This window comes from Pleurodeles waltl, chromosome 9 (assembly GCF_031143425.1).
Source record: "Pleurodeles waltl isolate 20211129_DDA chromosome 9, aPleWal1.hap1.20221129, whole genome shotgun sequence".
Classification (NCBI taxonomy): Eukaryota; Metazoa; Chordata; class Amphibia; order Caudata; family Salamandridae; genus Pleurodeles; species Pleurodeles waltl.
In genome coordinates this window covers 263,178,691-263,202,646 of record NC_090448.1, presented here as the reverse complement: position 1 = coordinate 263,202,646, position 23,956 = coordinate 263,178,691, and the positions used below count along the sequence as shown (strand labels likewise).

The following is a 23,956-nucleotide window of genomic DNA, read 5'->3' as shown; positions in this document are numbered from 1 at the left end:
TTTGGTGCTATTTTTAGTAAAAAATTGAAAACATTTATTCCTCCAGTTCTACTTACTGAATTGTTGTTGTTTTGGTGTGATTTTATTTATTAATATGTATTCTATTTTTGAGGATTTGCTTGTGTTGCGTTCTCACGTTATTACTGTTTGAGTATTGCATAAATACTTCACACATTGTACTTAAGTCTGACCGCTTTGTGGGATGCTACCAGCAGGTAAATCACAGGTTTATTTAATGACGTTAGTAGTTCCCCTTGCAAGGATTGTGATTACTATTTGAAGTGGGTGGTCACCCTCCTCAACTGATAGTCCAATTTCTTACAGGCACAGGTACAGGTATGACTTCTGCTTGCTAGCCTAGGTTCTGTAATTTGGTCTCCATACGATCCCATACTGTAAGATATATATAACATTGTGCTTAATATACTCCTGTTGCAATAAACATGTTTTATGAATAGACCTTTGGGTTTGGTTTTCAATAGATATTTGTATATGAAATATGAAATAAGGACCTGTAATTCATTGCAAAGTTGATTCTGTCATTAAGCAAATGCTATAAATAAATATGATCAAATAATGCTATTGTAGGGCTCTGGTAACGTGATAAAAAAGGCCACAGATCATGTACTTCATAAACATCTGTAAACCACAGGTTGTATTGTTGAAGCACACTACAGATGCTTGTGGCATTTTTATAAATTATGTGCTACAATTCCCATATGGTATTACATCATTCCAGTGGATTACTAGTTTTTAAACCAGTGAAAAATGAATGGCATTGTGCCTCCTGATAAAGTTAAGTTTTCTTTTCCACTCTCTTCCAAAGCCAAACCCTTGCTTAACAGTTAGTATTTACACTAGACCCGTTCGTCAGATTCATTTCATGCCCACGCTTACTTACATATTGTTAGACCTGGCATCTTCAGAGTGGTTTCCCCTAACTTTTTGCCCTTTGACCTCCTGTTTTTCTGTCATATTTTTGCTTGCTTTTAGGATTTTGTGCACTTTTTCACTGCTGACCAGTGCTAAACTGTGGGTGCACTGTACTCTAAAACATGGCGACATTCACTTATCCACAATTGGCATATTTAATTTACTTGTAAAACCCTAGTAAAGTGCATTAGGTGTGCCCAGGGCTTATTCATTAAATGATAATTGTGGGCCTGCAGCACTGATTGTGCCACCCACTACATTAGCCTTCAAACATGTCTCAGGCCTGCCACTGCACATGTTTGCCAGGTCCAACCCTTCTTTTTATTACATATACATGTCCCCTGCCCATGGTTAGTCCCAAGGGCAGGGTGCAGTGTATTAAAGAAGTTGCACATGTACTTTTCAGTTTCTTATGTCCAGGTAGTGGAAAACTCTTAAATTAGTTTTCCACTGCTGAAAGGCCTATTTTTCCCATAGGTTAACATTGGGATTGCCTTAAATTTAAAACATATTTTAAGTGTAATTCCAAAATGGGAGAAGATAAGAATAGGCAGTTTGGTGTCTCTGGACTTAAAATAACAACTCAATGCAAAGCCAGATTTTAAATTGTAGGTATGAAAATGCCACTTTTAAAAAGTTGGCATTTTCTTATTTTAACCATCTTGTGCCTTAGCCTTTCTCTGAATAAATGTCTGGAATGGGCGGGGTGACAGCTACACTTTGTGAATCCCCTGTAGACAGGCCCAAACACACTCATCTGCAACTACATTCATCTGCATACTGATGGATCATCCTAGGCAGAGGGAAGGGGAGGGATTCACACTTGCACATCAATAGGTGTTGACCTGTCTTCACACATAGGACTGCTGATACCCCCTACAGATACACTTGCAGACAAGGCAAGCAGGAAAGAGATGCTTGTGCACTTCAGAGAAATCCTTTGAAGTCTCCCCTACAACGACGACCTTTTTAGTACAAGTACTGGACAATAAACCTCACCAAACTAGTTCACTATGGTATCCTGAGGAGACTATGCACCTTAGAGGAGCTGTGCTGCAAGGAGGGCCTGCCACTTTGCACTGTGATCTGTTCTGTTGGCCTGCTGTGAGGGTCCTCTCTTGTGTGAGGGAGGACTGAACCTGCCCTCTACATCCTCCAATTTCCCCAAAAAATCCAAGGACTTTTTAACTTGCCCCCTGTTCTGGATGACTCAGTGCCATAAAAGACACTGTGTGCTCATACCGAGCACTGCCTGCAAACTAACATCTGCTGCAGGGTATTTGCAAACTCTATTGGGCCACCAGATGAGTTCACACAGTCCAGTGCCTGCTGTGTTGGCCCCCAATCAACTTTGGTTATGAGCTGCTCTCAAGATTGCCATTTTAGAGACAAGGTAGAGCCACAGTCAAGGGAAGCTGAAGCCACGCACTGTGCTACCAGCAGTGAGTCTTTCTTCATTGTTTTGTGCTGCCTTAGGGCCCCCTATTTCCAAAAATGAAGGGGGGGTGCTTCTCTCTGGGGATCAAGTGTCAGAGGACTAATGTGGCTGGTGACAGACATGGCTGAAAACCTTGAGCAGTGTGGGTGTTCCTCCCAGTTACCAGGCAACCACACCACACTGGTAGTGCACTCACAGTCCCCCCCCAGGGCGGAATAACTACACGCCTCACCTTGCAACAACACAGGCCCCATGTGTGAGGCCCTCAACATTGCCCTAATTAGCCACAGGCCCGCCTGTACCTCTGGAGCTGTGCCAGAGCACAGCTCCTACTACTTCTACTCCATCAAAAGGGTTCCTAGTGCGAGGCCCACTGATATCTGTAGCGGCTGCTCGCAACCTGAGGTACTTTACTTGCAGAAGGCCTTGCAGACTGCTCTCGACTGCCCTCTCCCTCCCACAACACCGAGGGCATTTGGGGGAATTACCTTGTTACATTTTCGACTTCAATGCCTCCAGGGATTCGAAGGCTGAGACAGCCATAGTGTGGAACTTTTAAATTAATGTAAACGCTTTAATAGTAGCCCCTTTCAAAGCACTGTTTGGGGAATATCGAAAAGTCAATAACACTTGATACACTAATTGGATTTCTCTATTTTCCTAAACTGGACTGGTGTTTTTCACTCTGTTACTGTAATTAAGTGTTGCACAAATACTTTACACAATGCCTCGTAAATTCAGCCTGAGTGTAATGCGCCAAATTACCAGAGGGTGAGCACAGGTTAATTTATGGTGTGTATCTGACTTACCCTGACTAGGATTGTGGTCCCTACTCGGACAGGGTTCATACGTATGCCAACTAGATGCCCAATTTCTAGCACATATTGTATAGGTTTGAAAAATGTTCCTCCATGACCGCATGCTAACTGCTCAAATGCAATTCGTGTGCATCACTGGGGTGCAGAACCTTCTTAATAAGATGGGGAGATGGATGCCACAAATGTAAGAAAAAAGTGCCTGCAAACGAGAGCAAGGTAGGGCAGCACGCTGTACAAGCAAATAGAAAGGAAGGGCTTGTGTTAGGTAAGATAATGGTTACTATTCCAACACTTCCACAAGACCAGCAGGCCTGGTGAAAAGTCAGTCACATGTATTGAGGAGCTTCTTTACATGCAAAAGAATCCCCTTTGATCAAGTAATTATAATCACTGGTTAAGTCTCCCAAATTAGAATTAGAGAGCCTGTTAGTGCGTCTTTCCTCAGTAAGTAAACTTACAAGGTGACGCGTATAGGTCGATGAACCTTTTGATTTGCATGCAGTATCCTAGCCACACTGTGACAAGTGTACATAATAATCAAATGCACAGCTTCAATACATTAGTCAAAGCATTAACAAATTAATCAAGAACACCAAATGATCGACATACCATGACCTCCCAGTCATGAATAACCACACTTCAAAATATACGTTCAGTAGTTTTATTGCCCTTTGGTTACAATACTAAGTCATGAGATTAATTCAAACTTTATTCAACTCAATAAACCACAACTAGTCAATCAAAAGATGCCATGAACATAATCTAATCAAAGCTTACATCAAAATATATTCCAGAGCATTAGCACAGATCAACAAGAAGATCAATTCCAATAACCTGGTTAGTAACATATATTCAGCAGAATTTTATCCATCAATCAATTGTCAAATGTCATGTCAAGTACCATCATGTGGAGTAACCTTAACTGAACCAGATCAGCATTAGCATGTGGGGCGTCATGTGAAAACAATTTGGAACACGAATTTGAAAAAAAAAACATCTAACTAAGGAATACTAGATAGACAGTGCAGTTGGTACCTAGAAAAGAAAAGCGATGCAGTGCAGTCACATCATATCTACCTATCCTTGGTATGGGTCAGCAACAGAGTCAGCCTTCGTTCTCAGGTTTGCAGTCAATCAGCATCACATCAGGCTCTCAGTCAGAGAGTCAAGCCCAATGACAGAATCTCTAGTCACCTCTGCAATTTCGATAAATTGTGCTCTCCTCTCCCTATCCATCTGAAGTCTTTTCCCTCTGTCACTATGTTATATCAAAGTCACCCAGACTGTCCCCTAATTCCTAATTGGTCAATTAGTCGTGCATTATTTACATAGCCAACAAATAAAACACACCATATCTATAGATTCTAGTATTTCATGGTTCTCAGACTTCGATATCCTCATCATCCAGCTCGTCAGGTACTGAAAATGTTGCATCTTCTTCTCCAGTCAGCGTCTTCATTGTTCAACTCCTGGGAAAGTACACCTCGTTCGACTTACACAATAGTTGTTACAATTCCTGCTCTACCATCTGTCCGTTGGTTCACATGAGGGCTCCTTGCTAAGCAAATTTTGTTAAACAATGGGCAGTTCACGGTTAGTTCTGCTTCCTCAACGTTTTACATTTTACCATTAGAAACACAGCTTCTGTGATGAGGCCTAGCAAGACTAGGCCCAGACAATTGTTAAGTTAAGGCACATCATTAATAAAACATAGGTTATATTTTTCAATATGTCACATTGCTACACTGTTCATATTACATTTTCATCATTTATGTAAAAATTATTCTTCTTTTTAATATTTTCGTTAACATTGATGGCCACACCCCGTGATCACAATTTCAAACGTGCACATTATTTTCTGCATTATTCATTTTTCTACTCATTTCATTACATAAGCATTCATTAATAATTTCTAATTAATACATCTGCGATAACAATCCCTTTTGTACCTTCTTCAGAGCCATGCCGCCCAGATCTTGCCATCTCCCCTCAAGGCTACAGTTTCTCTGGGAAGCCAGTATTATTTGGCAAGGTCCCTACAGTGCAGAATAAATGCAAAAGAAATTGATTCATAAATAGCTCTGACTTTGGCAAATGTCATTCAAATTGTTTGTGAAAGTGTGGACATAGTAAGAGGACAGTTAACATCACCGATGTCTTACAATGTCCACAAAAGTATGTTTACATAAATGTTAATGTTGTAAATTTTCGAAGCATAACACGTGTGGTTATTTCAGCTTTCATTCTTCCTCCAACCAAATACACCAATGTCCTCCCTAGCACTGATGGCAGCACAACAAGTCTGGCTTTTCAGAATCTAAGCAGATTCTATATTTTACTGGGTAACCTGTTGTCGAGTCAAGAAGCTCTGTCGACAGTGGAGATCAAGGACAGGCAAGAACTGCAAGTACAAGCCTTGATAGCAGCAGGGAGAGAGAAGGCAGAGCAAGGAGACAAGAGAAAACGAATCTCTGTCAACACTCATGAGAAGTTTGCCTCAGCTTTGATTAGCACATGAAGGGAAAGACAGGGGACTGGAGAAAGCACCAAAAGGCAAGGGCAGCCATGAACAACATAGAGAGTGGCAATGTAATAGGCCCTACTTGTGTTCGGCCGCATAAACAAGGAAAAAGAAATATACTTCCTTGACATCTGTGGTGAAAATATTCTATTCATCCAATCAATATACCTTGAGCCTGAAATGTTCTTGAGCTTGAGAAACTCAAGAAACAGAGTGAAAGTCCTTGAATCAAGAGAAGACAACTGAAATAGACTATATGAAAGACAATAGCCTGGCAAGACCTAAAAAGGGGTTTGGAGGCCGTTTTTACTCTCTGCCCTATACTGCCTTCAAAACCAGGGGTATCAAAGCAGAACCACTAGTACCAAAAGGTAAGACTGAGATTCCAGCAGTTGCTCCTCACTGCCAATGTGTTTGTCTTTCATTCTGTCGAGAAATCAGAAGAATCTCATTTCAGAACTGCATGGAAGTCTCATTTAGTTTGTGGTGTGTCGGGCCTTTCTGGAAATTCCGGAACAAGTGACAAGCACTCACAAAAAATATACATATAATTGTGTCACACGTTTTCTCGACTCTTGCATCATAGTGCAAATGTTAAATTGTGTTTAGCATCTCACGAACAAGTATTTTATCTACAAGGTTCACCTATGACCCTCTCGGCTTATGAGGTGAAGGAAATGCGGCAGTGTGTAAATATTTTGCCGTTCATGGATCACCGATATTGCATGAACCTTGTTTAATCTGGGCCCATCTCTTGTTAACGTTTTTCCAACTGCCTTAGAGTGTTCTATATAAAGGCATCCACTACTTGTTGGCGCTATGCGCATGCAATCTCAAAACTTGTAAAGCATCCCTCCCTACCTGGAGTGCTCACTGTCAGTCTGAAAGAATTTACTAGAAAGGCTACCTTAATACTGTAAGCAATAAAACATCATTTGTTGTAGAGCTGTTTGTTGTTCGGAATAACAGTAGTTGTTGTTGTAAGATATTTTAATAGACCCTTGGTTTTTGCAATCATCGCCAGAAAAGAACAGCAGTTATTTTCCATTTATTGGCAGTGTAAGGCTGTTTTTACAGGAGTTAAGATAAATGAATTCATTCTAATTAGGAGCACGCTGAACAACGCCTGAAGTTTAGTGGTATATTTTTTGGATTGACATCGTGGATCATTCTGTGTGTTTGCACGATTTTCTAACTCTTGTCCTAGTTTCCAGCTCGTAGAAAAGAGCATCATATACCAGAGAAAAGTTGCAAATGCTTTCTTTAGGTGTCCTACTTAAATTTATGTTATGCAGCATTCTCATTGTCTATGGCATAATTCCTTCTTTTTCTCTTAGCTAATTTAAATTAGAGTTTTTGCTCTGCCTTATCAAAGTAAGTAATGACAACATATCTTTTCAACCCTTAATGCATAAATTACTCAAGATGGAGCTCAGAAGAAATTGCACCATTATAACGTGCAGCCGTCAGCCGGCCAACAAGGCAAGGCAGCAGTCCTTTGTAGAAAGCAGTCAGGTGAGTCCTTTGAGCAGCCAAGCAGTTCTTCTTGGCATGATGCAGGTTCTGGTTCAGGTTTCTTCTCCAGCAAGTGTCTGAGGTGGTAGGGCAGAGGCCCTGTTTTATACCCAAATGTGCCTTTGAAGTGGGGGAGACTTCAAAGAGTGGCTACGAAGTGTACCAGGTCCCCTTTCAGTTCAATCCTGTCTGCCAGGGTCCCAGTAGGGGGTGTGTCAGTCCTTTGTGTAAGGGCAGGGCCTCCACCCTCCCAGCCCAGGAAGACCCATTCAAAATGCAGATGTATGCAAGTGAGGCTGAGTACCCTGTGTTTGGGGTGTTTCTGAGTGAATGCACAAGGAGCTGTCAACTAAACCCAGCCAGACATGGATTGTAAGACACAGAGAGATTTAAGTGCAGAGAAATGCTCACTTCCTAAAAGTGGCGTTTCTAAAATAGTAATATTAAATCCAACTACACCAGTCAGCAGGATTTTGTATTACTATTCTGGCCATACTAAATATGACCTTCCTACTCCTTTCAGATCAGCAGCTACCACTTCAACAATGTATGAGGGCAGCCCCAATGTTAGCCTATGAAGGGAGCAGGCCTCACAGTAGTTTAAAAACAAATTTAGGGGTTTTACACTACCAGGACATATAAACTACACAGGTACATGTCCTGCCTTTTACCCACACAGCACCCTGCTCTAGGGGTACTTATGACACACATTAGGGGTGACTTGTATGTAGAAAAAGGGGAGTTTTAGGCTTGGCAAGTACTTTTAAATGCCAAGTCGAAGTGGCAGTTAAACTGCACACACAGGCCTTGCAATGGCAGGCCTGAGACAAGGTAGAGGGGCTACTTAAGTGGGTGGCACAACCAGTGCTGCAGGCCCACTAGTAGCATTTAATCTACAGGCCCTAGGCACATATAGTGCACTCTACGAGGGTCTTACAAGTAAATCAAATAGCCAATCATGGATAACCAATCAACAGTACAATTTACACAGAGAGCATATGCACTTTAGCACTGGTTAGCAGTGGTAAAGCGCCCAGAGTTCAAAAACCAACAACAACAGGTCAGAAAAAAAATAGGAGGAAGGAGGCAAAAAGTTTGGGTATGACCCTGTCAAAAGGCCAGGTCCAACAGCAAACATAAGCACATTTGAAAAAAGAGGAGAAAGAACAACAAAAACAAATCTATTCAAATTCTTCCAACTGTGTTTGAAAATATCCAGAAAAACACACCATCTGAAAATACAGTAGTAGCTCCTTTGTTATACAAAGTGCCTAGAAGAGAGTGCTCATGCAAAGACAATATATTGTCCATTCAAAAAGTGGGAGAAAGCTGTTAACCCCCCCACCCTCCTTTTTGGATGAACAATATATGTATTATCGGGAGTGCATACAGACGGACTACGAACAAACCTTGAATGATTTATTGTATATTTTCCTATATCTTTGCACAAGCACTCCCTTCCAGGCATAGTTAAACATTAACATCTCAACTTCTACTGATTGGATTTTTGTCGTTGTTGGTCTTATTTTGCTCAGATAAATATTCTCAATTTTTCTAAACCTCTGTGGAGTCTTTTTGTAGTGTTTCCATTGTGTTAGTGTGTGTGTGTTGCACACATTCTTTACACATTGCCTCCTACGTTAAGCTTGCCTGTTCTGACCCAAGCTACCAGAGAGAGAGCACAGGTTAATTTAAATTGAGTATCTGACTTATCCTGACTAGAGTTGTTATTCCTGCTTGTACATAGTGCATACTATGACAACCAGCAACTCCATTTGTATCTCACAGGCTGTTGGATTTCAGCACACTGTGCCCTTGTAGTCTAGGTAGTCTAGGAAAACCTTTACTGATCAAGAATTTAGAAAAATAACCAGAATCTGTCTAAAAGCAATGAACCCTTCATGTCTTCATTGGTGGCTTGAAACACAAGATGTTTTTGTAATATCTGCAATATCTCTACATCACAAACTCAAATAATATGGTTTGAGGTCCTGTAAGTCTGTTAAGTTGCATCCTCTGGCCTTCTGCTATTGGACATTGGCGATGTGGGAAACTGTCTCTTTGTTGTAGTACCCCCCCACACTTTTTGCCTGATTTCTGAATGCAACTTGGACTGAAGTGCACTAGGTACCTGCTAACCAGGTCCCCAGTGCCAGTGTTCTTCCCCTAAAATGGAATCAAATACTGTCACAATTGGCAAACACCTTTAGCTGCCACTATAAGTCCCTAGTAAATGGCACTTTGGTACCCTGGGTAAGGGGTACTTAGGGTAGACCCCTGAGAGCAGCAGCACAGATTGTGCAACCCCCAGGGACCATGCATCCTAGTGCACCCAGCCGTTGCAAACTGAGTGGGTCATTCCGACTTCAGCGGTCCTCTTACAGGACCGCCGAAGCTGCTGCAGGCAAAAGACCGACACTACTGGTGGTCTTTTGCCCACCATATTAATAGTGATCCACTGGGTCAACGGGCAAAAACAGCGTTTTCACCTGCTGGCCTAGCTGAACACTCACCACACCATTGACGTCGGCTCGTAATTGAGCCGGCAGCAATGTTGTGGTGCGTCGGGTGCGACAGCACCTATCGCACATTTCAATTCCCGTAATCCAGGCAGTGAAATGCACGATGGGGCTGTGCATAGGGGGCCCTTGCACTGCCCATGCCAAGTGCATGGGCAGTGCAGAGGCCCCCAGGGGCCCTTTGACACCCCAATTCTGCCAGCCTTCCCATGGTGTAGTTAACTGCCATGGAAAGGCTGGCGATGGATGCTCGTAATCCCCAGCTCTGCCCTGGCGGATTACAACTGCCGGGACTGCCAGGCTGCAGGCTGGCTGCAGGCTGGTGGTGTCGGCTGTTGGACCGTGGCGGTCATAATGGGGCAGTCAGACCGCCCTGTCTGCGGTGGTCTGACCGCCACCACAGCCCTGGCGGGTCAGAATGACCCCCTCAGTGTCGGACACCAAGAAGAAAAGTCCTCATCAGACTTCAAAAGGACCAGGGGCAAGCACATGATAGTGGACATTTGGACACATAAGAACCACCCTCCAGAGCGGCCTGCTGACCTGCAATGCACCCTCAAAGTTACCTGCCTCCTGCTTCCAAGGGCACCTTTGCTCACAACTCTTGGTTCACCTATCTGCTCTGCACCAAAGCTCCCTGGGTCCTGCTCTGGAGAACCAGTAGTGCTCTAAGGGTCCTTTGCAACCTCTACACTCCGATGGGACCCACTAGACTCATCTTGAAGTCTGCCTGTGCATTGCTTTTCCAAGTAGTCCCCCACAGTGGTCCTGCACCAGCTCCAAGGACTTTTCAGTAGTTCTACCTGCCAAAACCAGGAACTGCCCAAACACTTCTGGCTGGATCAGAGGACTTCCTGATGACCTCGACCTAAGAACAAAATGAGAAATTGGTAAATGCATTGCCTTATTTTACAGGCATTTTCAAAGTTTTTGCCTATTGATTCCTATGGTGTGTAATTACGCACAAAATGACTATTTTGGCTAAACTTTGAAAAATCATAGCTTAAAAAGTTTAATTTTTAATATCTTGGTTTTACAATTGTTATACAAATCAGAAGTATTTTTGTAAACTGGCCTCAAGTTATTCTTTTGAGTGTGTGTCTTCATTTATTGATACTGTGAGTACAACAACTGCTTTGCACTTCTTCAAGATTGGCCTAACTGCTCAACCAAGCTACCATAAAAATTAGAGCATTAGGTGGTCTAGTTTCTATCGCTGTAAACCAATGTGTGGTTGCCCAGACTTCCTGCACGGTGTGACTGGTTTTGCACACTACCTAGAGAACCAGCCAAGGAAAGATGAACTTGCATCTAGAATTGGCCACCAACAGATACCTGCCTGGAGATTTAATCTGTTTTTCAGTCCTGTTTTTATTATTCTACCAACTAGCCTTTCTGATCTCATGGACTACTGCCCCATGACAGCTATCACAGGAGGTGAAGAACACTGCAAAATATTCAAATACAAAGTTAACTATGTAAATCAGTGCAAGCGTCCAAACCCTATCACACACTGAATGGAAGGAGCTGGCCTGTCCATTTGCCAGATATCACCAACAAGAGACAAAATTGTATTTACTCTTAATGTAGGTCATGTTGGTATTTGAAAACGTCAAAACATATTTTAAAATAAAAAAGACCCTGAAATGACATAGTGACATTCAAATATTTTTTTTATATTGTCAACATTTTCCATAGCATAAGATTGCATTTTTTTATACTCCTGTGCAAATCCTTTCTGTCATTGATCCTGATTGAAAATGGGTAGATATATTTTAGGTGGTTCCATTTAATGAATTTTTCTCAAACTATTTGAATTTAGCAAATACAGTTTTGCAGTTAATAAACATGTTTTGGATCTTACATTTGTTAGGGTCGAGCCTACGAGTGCAAGCGCTGGCGCATGCGTCTCACATGTGAGATACTATTGTGTTCAGTAAAGGGCTTGGAGCCCGCCTGTCTCTCATCATTTGTTGGTTTGCATGGCAATCTTCTTTATTAGAAGCTTTGTAATCTTCGTAAGCTTCATAATTCGTTAAGGTACACCTGGCATCATTTCCCTTTCTGTGTGTGGAGCAGGGACCAAGTACTAATTGATGCAACTTAATTAGTGCCGTCCTCTGCTCCCAACATGATCAAGGTACTGTTTGTTCTTTTTAACTTCTAGTGCCCCTTAAAGAGAAGGCTTGTGACTTTCAGAAATGTGCCCAGCAGGCACAAAATTAAAAAGATTTATTTTTTTAAATAACTTTCTTTTATTTTTTCCAAGTCGTCTTTCCTCAGTTTCTTCTCATGTTATCTTTTGTTTTTGCTCGTTGGCGCTGTTGTCAAACAATGACAACTTGTTCGAAATATGCTTGTTTTTCTTGTCACTGAATTGCGTGTTTATTTTAATGGCCCTTTGGCTGCTCACCCACCCTTCTTATATAATATCAGTATTTAAAACTGTTGTGTTTGGATGAGTGATGGTGACAAATCTAGGAATATATAGTGTACCAAGCAGCAACTGAGTGCTTTGGGTAAAGATTTCATAAATGTGATACTTAAATCTAAACCTTTGAAACTCGTATTTCATGAATAGGTCTTTCAATACACGTTATCTTTTTCTTTCAGATTGTGCTAGCGGCACTGGTGGAGCAGAAGATGAAGGAGAGTCACAAGCTGGCTGGATTGAGGGTGCCGCAATCCTTCTCTCTGTTGTGTGTGTTGTCCTTGTCACTGCCTTCAATGACTGGAGTAAAGAGAAACAGTTCCGAGGGCTGCAGAGTCGAATCGAACAGGAGCAAAAATTTACTGTTATACGAGGTGGTCAAGTGATTCAGATACACGTGGCAGAGCTGGTGGTTGGTGACATTGCACAAGTAAAATATGGTAAGTGCTACCAACTCACTTCTCAGAGCTTTTTGATTACAATAATATGTGCAACTGATTACACAAGGTAATGAAAGTTTGTATTGGCTTTGATCCAGAGAACAATTGAAAACCTGCCAAGGACCAGTAGATGTTCATCTCACAAGCAGGATGTTTTGTTCAATACATCTTTTTAAAAACTGTGATTCTGGCAGTCATTTTGACTGTGTTGGTGAAACGAACAATGAATATAAAAATATCACAAAAGAAATCATGAATACCACGAGGTTTGTCTATGCTTACTGAGATATTACCGAATCATTTCAAGATCCACACTAATTTTACAAGGTTTTTCCTTCCACAATCTGTGATGCGAAAACCCCTAGGGCTGTCTCGTAATTTTGCACAAATTATAATCCAGGTTTGCACCGTACACCAAATTACTAAAGTATTCTGAGAGGCCTAATGAGATTTTTTGTTTTGCTTTCCATCCTTTTGTGTTTCTGCCCCTTTCTATTGAAAATAGTTTTTTTCATTCGAGCGGTTTCATTTATCATTAATTTATTAATTCACATTGTGACCTAATCTAAACATTAGTATACAGAGGGGCTCATTTACGAGCCCCTTGCGCCACTGTAGAATAATTTGTTTATGCTGCGGTGGCACTAAGCAGTTACCCACCATGCGCCATACTTACAGACTGGCGCAATGTCACCATTGGGCGAGTTTGTAAACCCTCACGCCACATTATACCTGCTTTAGGTATAATGTATACAAGGGAGGCGTTACCCTGCAGAAAGGCTGAAAAAATGGTGCAGTGTAATCTATGAGATTTCACTGCACACTTCTAGCATAATTTTTTAATGCCTGCCCATGGCAGCAGTTAAATTGATGCTAGGTCCTTTTCAATGGGCCTCCCCGAGCTTTGCTGGACTAACATTTTGGACACTAGTCCAGCAAAATGCTACAACTGCGTCAAACATCTTGACCCATTTGTGCTAATGAGTGTCATGGTGCACTGTATTATGAATACAACGCTACCATGGTACCTTTGTGGGGACGCAGGGTGACTGAGGATACTGGCACATCAGAACTGATGCACCAGTTCCTTGTAAATGAAGCCCAGAGTTTTGCCATATTGTCAATGTTTAGCCTTAAAAAGCCCGAGAGCACGAAAAACAGTTCAATTCAGTGAAAACATAAATATGTTTTCTTTTTATTGGTACTTTGAAAAACATTATAAACTGCGCACATTAAATTAATAGGGTTGGACAACTCCTCCTAATATTTGACTTCAGATTCACAAAAGATCAATCTGAGAAAAAACAGGGAAGGAAGAAAAAACAAGTCTAATCATCCAACGGTAAACACAGCAGACTGAACCATTAAACCAAGGTACTTTTCAAAAGAATCTATGAGAAATTACGGTAGCGTGTTTTTAAACACAGATGGGTTTACTGTAGATTATACAATTGTATAACTTGCAATAAAACAACACTTTGGGTCAATACGCCTTTCCGTCAACTACCAGTACCGCAGTTGCACTTGTATTTTATAGATAAAGGTAACATCCTTCCTCTGTGTAAACATATGGAGACTAGTTAGAGTTTGTTGTCAAGGGTACTCCATTGCAACAGTGAGGAAGAAGCCTCTCCCCCAACCCATAAGTATGTCAACAATGGAGCCTGCTTCGGCTGAGTCGCTGACATACTCCGCAATGGCTTGCTAGAGTAGGACTGTTTAAGGTTCACATAGAATACCACCTGCATGATCTAGAGTGGATGGCGTTAGAGGTGTTTTTTTGTAGCTGAAACAATAAGAAAAATAACGACCCCACACCATGTGAGACAACTTTCATACTGTGGGGGCCATACGTTTTACTTTTTTCCAAAACAAACTCCTGCTTTCGCAGTTTGTTTCTGTAAAAAGTAAAAGGTTGTAACACTTTGATGGGTGATCATTACGTTTGACTTAACTGTCTGCCAAACTCTTACAACATTAACAGGCATCACAGTGACTGTGGTTCCTGATAATGTCTAGAGTTGTCTAGAGTTGTCCTAGGGCTGGCAGACAATTCTAAATATGTCAGGTGGGGGATCCTCGGTATGGTGGGAGTAAAGTACTCCACCATATTAATGGACTTATCTCCACCCACCAAGCTCCATAGTTTTCTAATGGGCAATGGAAAATTATTTGCAAGTGTTTGTAATATGTATGTATATATATATATATATATATATATATATATATATATATATATATATATATATATATACATACATACATATGTATGTATATATGTATTTATTTATATATAAAGATTTATTCTCATCAAATAATGATGCCCTTGAGCGTATTTATGTAATTGCAAATAGCAAGAGGACTCAGCCGGTCTTTTATTAGTCTGGGGCCAGGATCCCTCCCATAAGCAGATGTGTCAATATTTTAAGGCTATTCCCTTAGAAGAGAAATACATAGGAGAGAAACACACGCTTTAGTGTAAAAGCACAATTATGTAAAAATATGTCAAACTATTTGTACAAGAAGAACCTGTATACAATCAAGAATAATTTTCCTTAAAATATAAACGAGAAACAGACATGGAAGTGAATGTTAAAAGAACGATGAAAATATGATACTGTGCCAATCTAAGTGGAGGATTCAATATGTTTTTCAAAACAAATCACTGTGTTTATGGAAGTCTGTGAAAGTTGTTTGGCACAGAATCCCCAGGTGGACCTAATTATAAGTGGTCCACAAGTACAACATCTGGATTTTCCAGGTGCAGGAGCACCAAACCGGGTTTTACTTACTTGAAAATCCAGCCTTCGAAATAGGTTTACAGTTTGGTGGAGCAATTACTCCCTCACAAGTGTGACAGATATTCCATCTGCCGCATTCCAGGTTCCAAAGGCCAAAATGGAATTGGAATACGTCAGACCGTATATCCGTCACATTTGTGACAGAGTAACCCCCTCCACTAAACTCTAAATCAGGCCCTTATGACCTCACTCTACTGCCTCCAACAGCTTAGACGGTTGTCTGATGCTCCCCATGCCAGAACACACCTTTCCCTGCATACTGATACCCCACCATCTCTCTACCCCTTGCCTCATACAACCCAGTGACTCCCATTAGGACATGCAGGGACCACTTTAGGGCGGTGCGAGTCGTGTAGCCTCACCGGGTGCGGACCTGATTTGAGGGGCGCTGACCTCAGGGTGGCGCTGTGTTTAGCTGTGATTTACGAAACTTGCTATTTAAAAGGACCAGCTGAAAAAGTTCCTTGTGCTTCCAGCCTTCAGGAAACAAATAAAATGTCAAGATACCTCTTATGATTAATGTTCCTGCTAGGGAGAGAGATGTGAGTTTTGTCTAGAGGCAGCTTAGACTCGCCATAAAGTAGCACAGAGTGTTAACATGCCTGCTGCATGGATTATTAAAGCCATCCTTTACAAGTGCTTTAAAATAAATTAAATGTGTGCAAAAGAGGCGCTATGGAGAGATGAGGGTCCCATTTGCTGGGTGGTACTGAGTGAATCTGAGGAGGTGGTCATGAGGTGGAGCGCCAAAACATATTGTTGCACAGGGCGCCACCAGTGTTAAAGCCGGCCTGAGAACAGGATGTAAATAGGAGCAATAATCTGCAGGGAAAAGTGAATACCATGTGGCAGCATGGTTATTATCTTTTCTGTGGGGGTTAACACATAACGGATGGATTTCAGTGCATAGAGACTGTCTAGACTTGTTAACTCCCTTCACGTGGTATCTCTGCATCAAAACCTGCCTAAACAAAACAATTCGAATAAGAAATGTAAGTGGACGTTGTTTTAAGTTGAACTCAAAACTGTGTGAATAAAAGCGGGTGATACTGACCACCAGATAAAATTCTTCTTCAGTTGCACAGAGGCCACCCACCTAAGTAGCTTGATTATGTAAGGGTGAATAAAACCTTTATTTGGACTTAGAATCAGTTAAAATTGTCAGGTATAATGACAGCTTGCTTGGTCAGCAGAGGCCATAGCCAAAGGACTGGCCTCATATTATTAAATGCTTGGGAGGTCTCACTGCCTCTTGTGCATCTATGGGTGCAGTGGTCACAAGGAGGGCAATGTTTTGGAAGCATGTACCATGTTGTTTTAGCCCCAAACAGTATTTATGTTGTTTTTAGACACAAACTCTTAAAGCAAAGGTTTTGGTTTCTTAACAACTAAAAACCAGTGTCGATGATAAGGCATGAGTTTTTTGTCAGTGCATGAGGTTCAGTTCTGCATTTTCCTGTTTGGGACCACCAGGCGGTTTCAGGTGTCCTGAACAGGAAAAATGTATGTCATAAGGGCTTTTGTGAACAAGGTGGTCCTTCTGATGTACATTGACTGATGGCTCTGTGAAAAACTGGCTATCGGTCAAAGGTTTCCAATGGCAGAGCCAACTAAATCTTTCACAGAAAAAGCAGGCACTTCTCCAACCTGTAATTAACTGAGGAAAATGTTACATTTTATAGGCAGGAGCCAATTACTGAACAAACTCTAAATGATTCCTGTAGTCTATAAAGTGCATTGAAGCTAGTTAAAGAAGTTTTAGTTTCAAAGTGTAGTCACTCTTGATGTGACTCCACTAGACTCAGCTAGATGTTTCTGGTTTTCAGGTCTTGCTGGTCCACTTGAATCACATTTACAAGTTTTGTTACGTTGGGTTTACTCTTTGGCATTATGGCACATATGTGAGCTATACTCTCCAGGTTGAAGTAGAAAATTGTGAAGTTCAATGTTCAGGTTAGATTTATGAAAGCTTCCAGTGGGATGAAAATAGTCATAACCCTTGCCTTGTCTTGAACAAGTAGGTAATTGAGATTTTGGTACTCCCAAATGTATCCTGCCCAGCATTTAGAGCTAACTCACACATGGCAATGGGACCTATTGGAAAGGGTCTCTTTCAACATTGTCAAGCTATTCAGATTACCCAACCCATTACACTGGCTTGCACCTCTGAACCAGTTAGCCCAAGAAGATTACCACAGTTCTCATTAAGTGTGAGATTAATCAAACTGAGTCAAGTGAAGTTTTAGGGTAACCCTAAGGGGTGTATACATACCATCAGGGCCAGCCCAGAGGAGGGTTTGTTTTTTCATACACAGATACAGTGAATGCCTTCTGGATACAGCAGACTTTATAAGCCTTTCTTCATGCAACATAGGTATAGGAGTAATATAAATCTAGGATATGTGCTTTCCATTCGGATATACTTGCACTGAAAAAGAAGTGATCTTACTCATGACAAAGAAGATTGGCACAGGAAGAGGAGGAATATATTATTTTTGAACTGTGGCAAGTGCTTTTACAAATATCGTATTTGGTTATTCTGAAAATGTGACTTTCATCCAGCTCTTCTGGGCCTGGGCCTGGGTTGTGCATCCCTGGAAATAAAGGAATTGGTAACTATAGAGGGTGTTCAGCCTTGGTGATCCAGTTGGGATACACTAAAAACAAAAATCCTGCATACTTCCTGCCAACGTCTGGATGAGCAGTTGTGACTACAGAAGATGTGAAACATACCACAGCGCCAAACAGACACCACTCTATGCCCTCAGACCACTGCTAAAAGAAAGGAGCATTTAGTGAATGCAGCACAAATGGAGGCATGGATAAATCTAGTGTATTCTAAATATAAAGTAATCACAATCTAATTGTACTCTATGGTTTATGGTCAATCTAGTCTATGGATTCCTTGGGTGAAAAACAGTAAGATAGCATACACCTGTTGGAAAGTGGATTATTGGTGAGGGCAGGTAAGTACCTACACTTAGCAGTAGGCCACTTACCTCCACTTAGGTTCAGTTAGGTCTCAATAAATTGAACCCAGCTCAACCCTTGGTAGCTCGACAATGAGCGGCAAGGCTTCACTTAGGAGACTAGTTTGTAAAGCATTTAGAAATCACAAAACAGTAAATAAGTAGATAAAAATCCAGAACCAGTTTATCCAAATAGATTATACTTTTATCTTTAAAATGACACCAAAACAAATACAATTGGATAAGGGGAACCGAAGATATGAATTTTTAAAGAAGTAGTGTTTTTTAGCACATAGAAACAAATAGCGCCAATCTGGTCATACCTCGACAGGGGCAAGGTCTAAGTTTAAGGCTGACCGCGATGGAGCCCTGCTCGGCTACAGCAAGTGGAAGGCCTCGGTCAAAAGTTTACCTTCAGACTTAGTAGTTTTCTTAAAGATTTTCTTCAGCGAGACAAAGTCACCAGTCCGATCCGACCTCCCTGAGCCCTTCCTCGGATACTCTCTGTGGGAGCCCTTGGTGAAGATTTCTATGTTCAGACTTAGACGATTTTTCGAGATGAAAATCCTTCGACTGGGCCGAACCTGAATCTTGATCCGACGTCCCTGAAGCCCTCTTTGGATACACTGCGTGGGAGGTCCCGGTCAATTTTTAACGTTCAGACTTTTTCAGAGATTTTCTTCAGCAGGACGAACCTGCAAGTCAGGCCGGATTGCGGTTGAGCCAAGCCTGCTAGAGTTGCCGCAGCAGGTCGGTCCCTCTATGGAACTTTTTTCAAAAAGTTCTCCAATCTTATCCAAACGTCTGGATCTTCTTCCAGAAAGTGTTTTAAGGTCTTTTAGGAGTCCGCAGCTCACACCAAGGTCCCAGAAGCACTAAGTTGCTTCCTGAGGGTGCAAACTACAACTCCCAGAATGCACCTGGCTTAAACTCCAAATTGGCCACTGGACAGTGGTCAGCTGGTCAGTTTCTTCAGGATCTGAGACAGGGGTCTCTGGTTAGCAATCTTTCACCTGTAGCAAACAGGGAGTCCCTTCTGGAACCAGTTGAAGCTAGGCAAAGTCCTTCTTATGTTGGAGCCCAAGTTTGCAGCTGGTGCAGTCCTTCAGAGTGCAGTGTCTAGGTGCAGGTCAGGGGTCCAGCAGGGCAGCCCTTTTTCTTCTGATGTTCTTCCTTGTAAGGATCTGGTGGGGATCTGAGGTGTGGGTGCAGCTCTGGCATATTTATCCTTGCTCCTGGGTGAAAAACGGGGGGTCCTGGTTCTCCAGTCAGAGGCAGGGCGCTGTCCCCTGTGATGACCACGTCCTTGGAAAGTGTGGCAAAAATCAATCCCACAGAACAACATTCTTTAAAAATCCATCATGGCAGAATCTGATTTTTGGAGGTTACAGCTGGCTGAGCCCACCCACTGGTGTGGCTAGGAATCCTAAACAAACATCCCTCTCCTGCCCTCTCCTAATCTAATCAAGAGGGCACCTTAATTTTCTGGGGTTGCAGGTTGTAAGGGAGGAGCTGGGTTGCTCTAAATGTCCTTCCCTGCCTTTGAAGACCATTTTTGCAGCCCTCCCCCCTTTCTGCTTCCCCATCTACTGAGGTAGTTTGCCTCCCCCAGGCACATCATTTGTGTTCAGCCCAGGCCACTTCATACCTCATCAAGGCAGCCTGGCCAGGCTGCCAGAGGCTGGCCAATCAGAGAAGGGCACTACAGAGCTGATGTTGTAAACTTTTTAGGTAGAGTTTAAAACTCTTTACCGGAACTAGTTATATCAAATCCAACAATTGTAAGTTCTGGGATTTATTATAACAATTCATTTGATACCCAACTTGAGGTATCTATACATTTTCCCATTTTAGTTTATGGTGGCCGTTCACTACAGTGAGGGAAAACAAATTTGGCTGTTTTATCTCACCAGGGCTCATAAAACTATTTTTACAAGGTCCCCGCTTATAGTTACATGGCACCCAACTGTAGGGGCACATAGGGCACACCTTAGGGGTGACTTATATGTAAAAATAAGGTAGTTTAAGACTTTGGAAGTACTTTTAATTCCAAAGTCGAATTTGCATTTAACTTTAATTTAAATGCAGCCAGCAAGGCAGGCCTGGCTTTAAAATGACCCTGGGCACCTCAGCAGTGCACCTGTAGGGGTCCCTAAATCTACATGCCCTACCATATACTAGGGACTTATAGGTAGGTTGACATAGCCATTTATAATTAGCCTAATTTGCATACTTATTTTATACAGAGCACAGGCCCTGGAACTGGTTAGCAGTACCCAGGGCACCATCAGAATCAGTAAAACACCAACAAAAAGTGAAAAATGGGGGCAAAAAGTTAGGGGGCCTGTGCAATCAGCCTTGTTATCTCACAACACCCTTTTAAAAAAGGTTTGGCTCTTACAATTGAATCAAAAGACTTCAAAAACAAAAATCCAAGCAGCATGTTGTAATTGATCTCTTCCAAGGAGTGAGTGAAATTTCCTAAGATATTGTGTGCAAGTTGGTAGATTTTTTTCACAGAACTTCATTATCACCTTTATTAAATTCAGAAAGTTACTTGCATTTTGATAAAGAGTGATGGGTGGTACATACATTACCTTATAAAAAGCAGTTTTGTTGGTGCATCACATTCAATACGAATACTGTTGATGGTTTTCTTTGTGTATTTTCTACAGTTTTCTTGTATGTTCCATTAATTTAAATGGTGTTTTTCAGAAATATACTGCATGACATCTCCAGTAAAGTAAACATAACATGACAAAATACTCAAATCAATTTAGAAAAATAGAGACACATTTAATGAACAAACAACAAAGAGTTGATTAAGGTAGGAAAAGGGGAATGAAGATATGATTTATTATTTTGATGTAAAATACTCCAAGAAAAAAAAAGTGCCAATGATCAGTCTGTTGTGACCTAGGTGCAATTTCAGGCTGACAGTGATAAAGCAGAGGCCATCATTTTTAAAGTTTTTACCTTTAGAATTAGTCCCTTTTTTGGAAATCTGACAGTCTCCATCTGGACAAGACTGGAATCTATATTCAGGCTTTGCTCCACAAGGCTCTATACCTTTACTGCTGGGTTCTAAGGAACCAGTTTTCCACGTGGTAAAAAGCACTGGGTTGGATGAATGTGGTTTTCTTGTCCACCCTGGCTGCAACCTTCATGTACAAGCCTCAGCAACTTATCCCAGTCCACCGAAGGTGGAAAAAATGACCAGCTCCCACTTTTCTCCAACTGCTGGGAAAGTTCCTTTTTGTCAATCCTGCAGCTCCTCAGCAACACAAAAGGATGATGCATGGAGTGCCCCAGTCACAGAATTTGGTTTAATCCATCAATCTTTTGCTCACCATGCCACCCCAGTTTGGGCCCCAATAAATGCAAATCAGTCTTGACCCTGCTCCCCATTGGAACAGTCCAGCCCAAACTGCCAGGCCAAGTCCTCCCTGTACTGGAAAGAAGCACCCTGGGACCAGTTTTGGGGTACCTCCCCTCATCAGCCAGACTAGCCTAAATCCTATGGCACAGTGAGCAAGGGACCCACATCTGGGCACTCTTGGGCCACTTAGGGTGACTTTAGCAACACAAAAGAATGATGGACGGAGTGCTGAAACTTTTCTCTCACTAACATCCAGTGACAGATCTGGATTTAATCCATCGTCCTTTTGCTCGCCATGCTATCCCAGTTTGGACCCAGCCATATGCAAATCAGTCTTGACCCTGCTTCCTATGGGAGCAGTCCAGGCCAAACTGCCAGGCCTTCCCTGGACCGGAAACAAGCATCCTAGGACCAGTTCTGTGGTGTTGCCCCTCAGCAGCCAGGCTGGCTTGAATCCAGTGGCACAAGGAGCAAGGGACTTATGTCTGGGCATACCCTGGCCACCTAGGGTGACTTTAGCAACACAAAAGGAGGATGGATGGAGTGCTGAAAATGTTCAAACACTCACCCACAGAGCTGGGATTAATCCATAGTTCTTTTCATCTTCATGCCATTCCAGTTTGGACCCAACCTTATGCAAATCAGTTTTGACCCTGCTCCCCATGGAAACAGTCCTGCCTGAACTGCCAAGCAAGGTCCTCCCTGGAATGAAGACAAGCATTCTGGGACTAGGTTTTGGGTATCACCCCTTATCAACCAGGCTACCTTGAATCCAGTGGCACAGAGAACAAGGGATCAATGTCTGGGCATATCCTGGCCACTTAGGGCAACTTTAGCAACACAAAAGGATGACTGACAGAGAACTGAAACCTAGCTCCTCAGGCATTGCTTCTAGGCTCCAGTTTTCTCTTCAGCCAGGTCTCCGGCAGGGACCCATTCTCTATGGTCACCTGGAAGGAAGCAAAATGGAGGGCAACTACTTGACCCTTGCAGAGAAGTTCTAGACCTGGGTGCCAACAGGAGTATTTAAGTGATCTCTCTTCTCCTCCTAGGAATCTTCTTCCATAAGGGCCTTTTTTCTCGGGTGGAGTGTTTCCTTGTCCAGAAATGTTCTGAGAAGGTAGTTGTTGAGGTACCAGGCCTATCATGTGCCCTACCAAGTGACAGGAAAAGTTCTGACAGCTAATCATAATTTATTTTCTCACAGTTCCCCCACTTCCTGTTGCAGTACCTTCTCTTTGCCTTAATGTAAAATGACCTAGGTACGCAATGTGTTCTTCATTCTGTTCTTGTCTAATCCCACATAGCTAACCCTTGCTAAATTGTCCACAGTTAACACCACCCCATCCTTCTTTGGCGCAGAAACAGGACACTGCTTGCAGGTCTGGGTCATTACTAGGCCTGAGGGAAATTTCAATTACACCTGCATAATTTGGTTAATTTCAAGTATTTCACATTATATTGTTGCACAAAATTCCCCAAAATATGCCGGCAGGCTAATTTGTAATTGCGTGCCATTTGCAGTTAAAATTTACCACAAATGCATGGGGACAACTGAATGTGAGCGTTTTTTGTTCACGGTGCTTTAGTGTAGATGTGTCCTCATGTCAGAAATTGATGTGACGATGCATATTGTGTGTAAATGTAGGTAAAAATGACAAATTTGCTTTTTGTGTTGTTACGTGTAATATAGCATCATTTTACCAAAGTTCATGTAATTACACAAAAGCAAGTTATGTAAATTTCGCCCACCACTAGTGTTTAAATCTCACAGCCAGGGAAATGTGTTAGAGCTCTGGAGTTGCAGTGAGTAGCACAACTGTATATAAGGCAGTTTTGGCTCCAGCAGCCTAAAGTACATTTTTGTAAATTTACTTTTCACTCAAATTAATCTGATTTTATCATTCAATCATATTTTGGATATAAAGTATGAATGAAACTTGAAATGACTTTGTTAGGTTTTTTTCAGCTGGAAAATTAAAATCTATAATTCCCCCAGGCCTGTTTTCTGGAAAATGAAGCTCAACCTACACCGCAAAATAATTGTTAAGCTTCAGTCACTTGTCCTTCACTATTTTTTTCTGTCCTGTTTCTGTTTTATCTGGTATATCAAACTCATCCATATCATTCTCATCATTCATATCTAAAATGTACTCATCCAGTTCATCAGAATATTCCTTATCATTCCAGCT

The 23,956-nt window shown here is 41.8% G+C and overlaps 1 protein-coding gene across 6 annotated transcripts in view; it reads left to right on the top strand.

Moving 5' to 3' along the window:
• The window catches only part of ATP2B2 (ATPase plasma membrane Ca2+ transporting 2), a 1,884,743-nt gene that overhangs the window by 1,114,128 nt on the left and 746,659 nt on the right, over positions 1-23,956 (top strand). For all 6 annotated transcript variants that reach the window (XM_069206673.1, XM_069206670.1, XM_069206668.1 and 3 more), the window contains one exon: positions 12,358-12,615. In XM_069206673.1, coding sequence (XP_069062774.1) covers positions 12,358-12,615 — 258 coding nt within the window. The remainder of the gene's footprint in view (positions 1-12,357; positions 12,616-23,956) is intronic.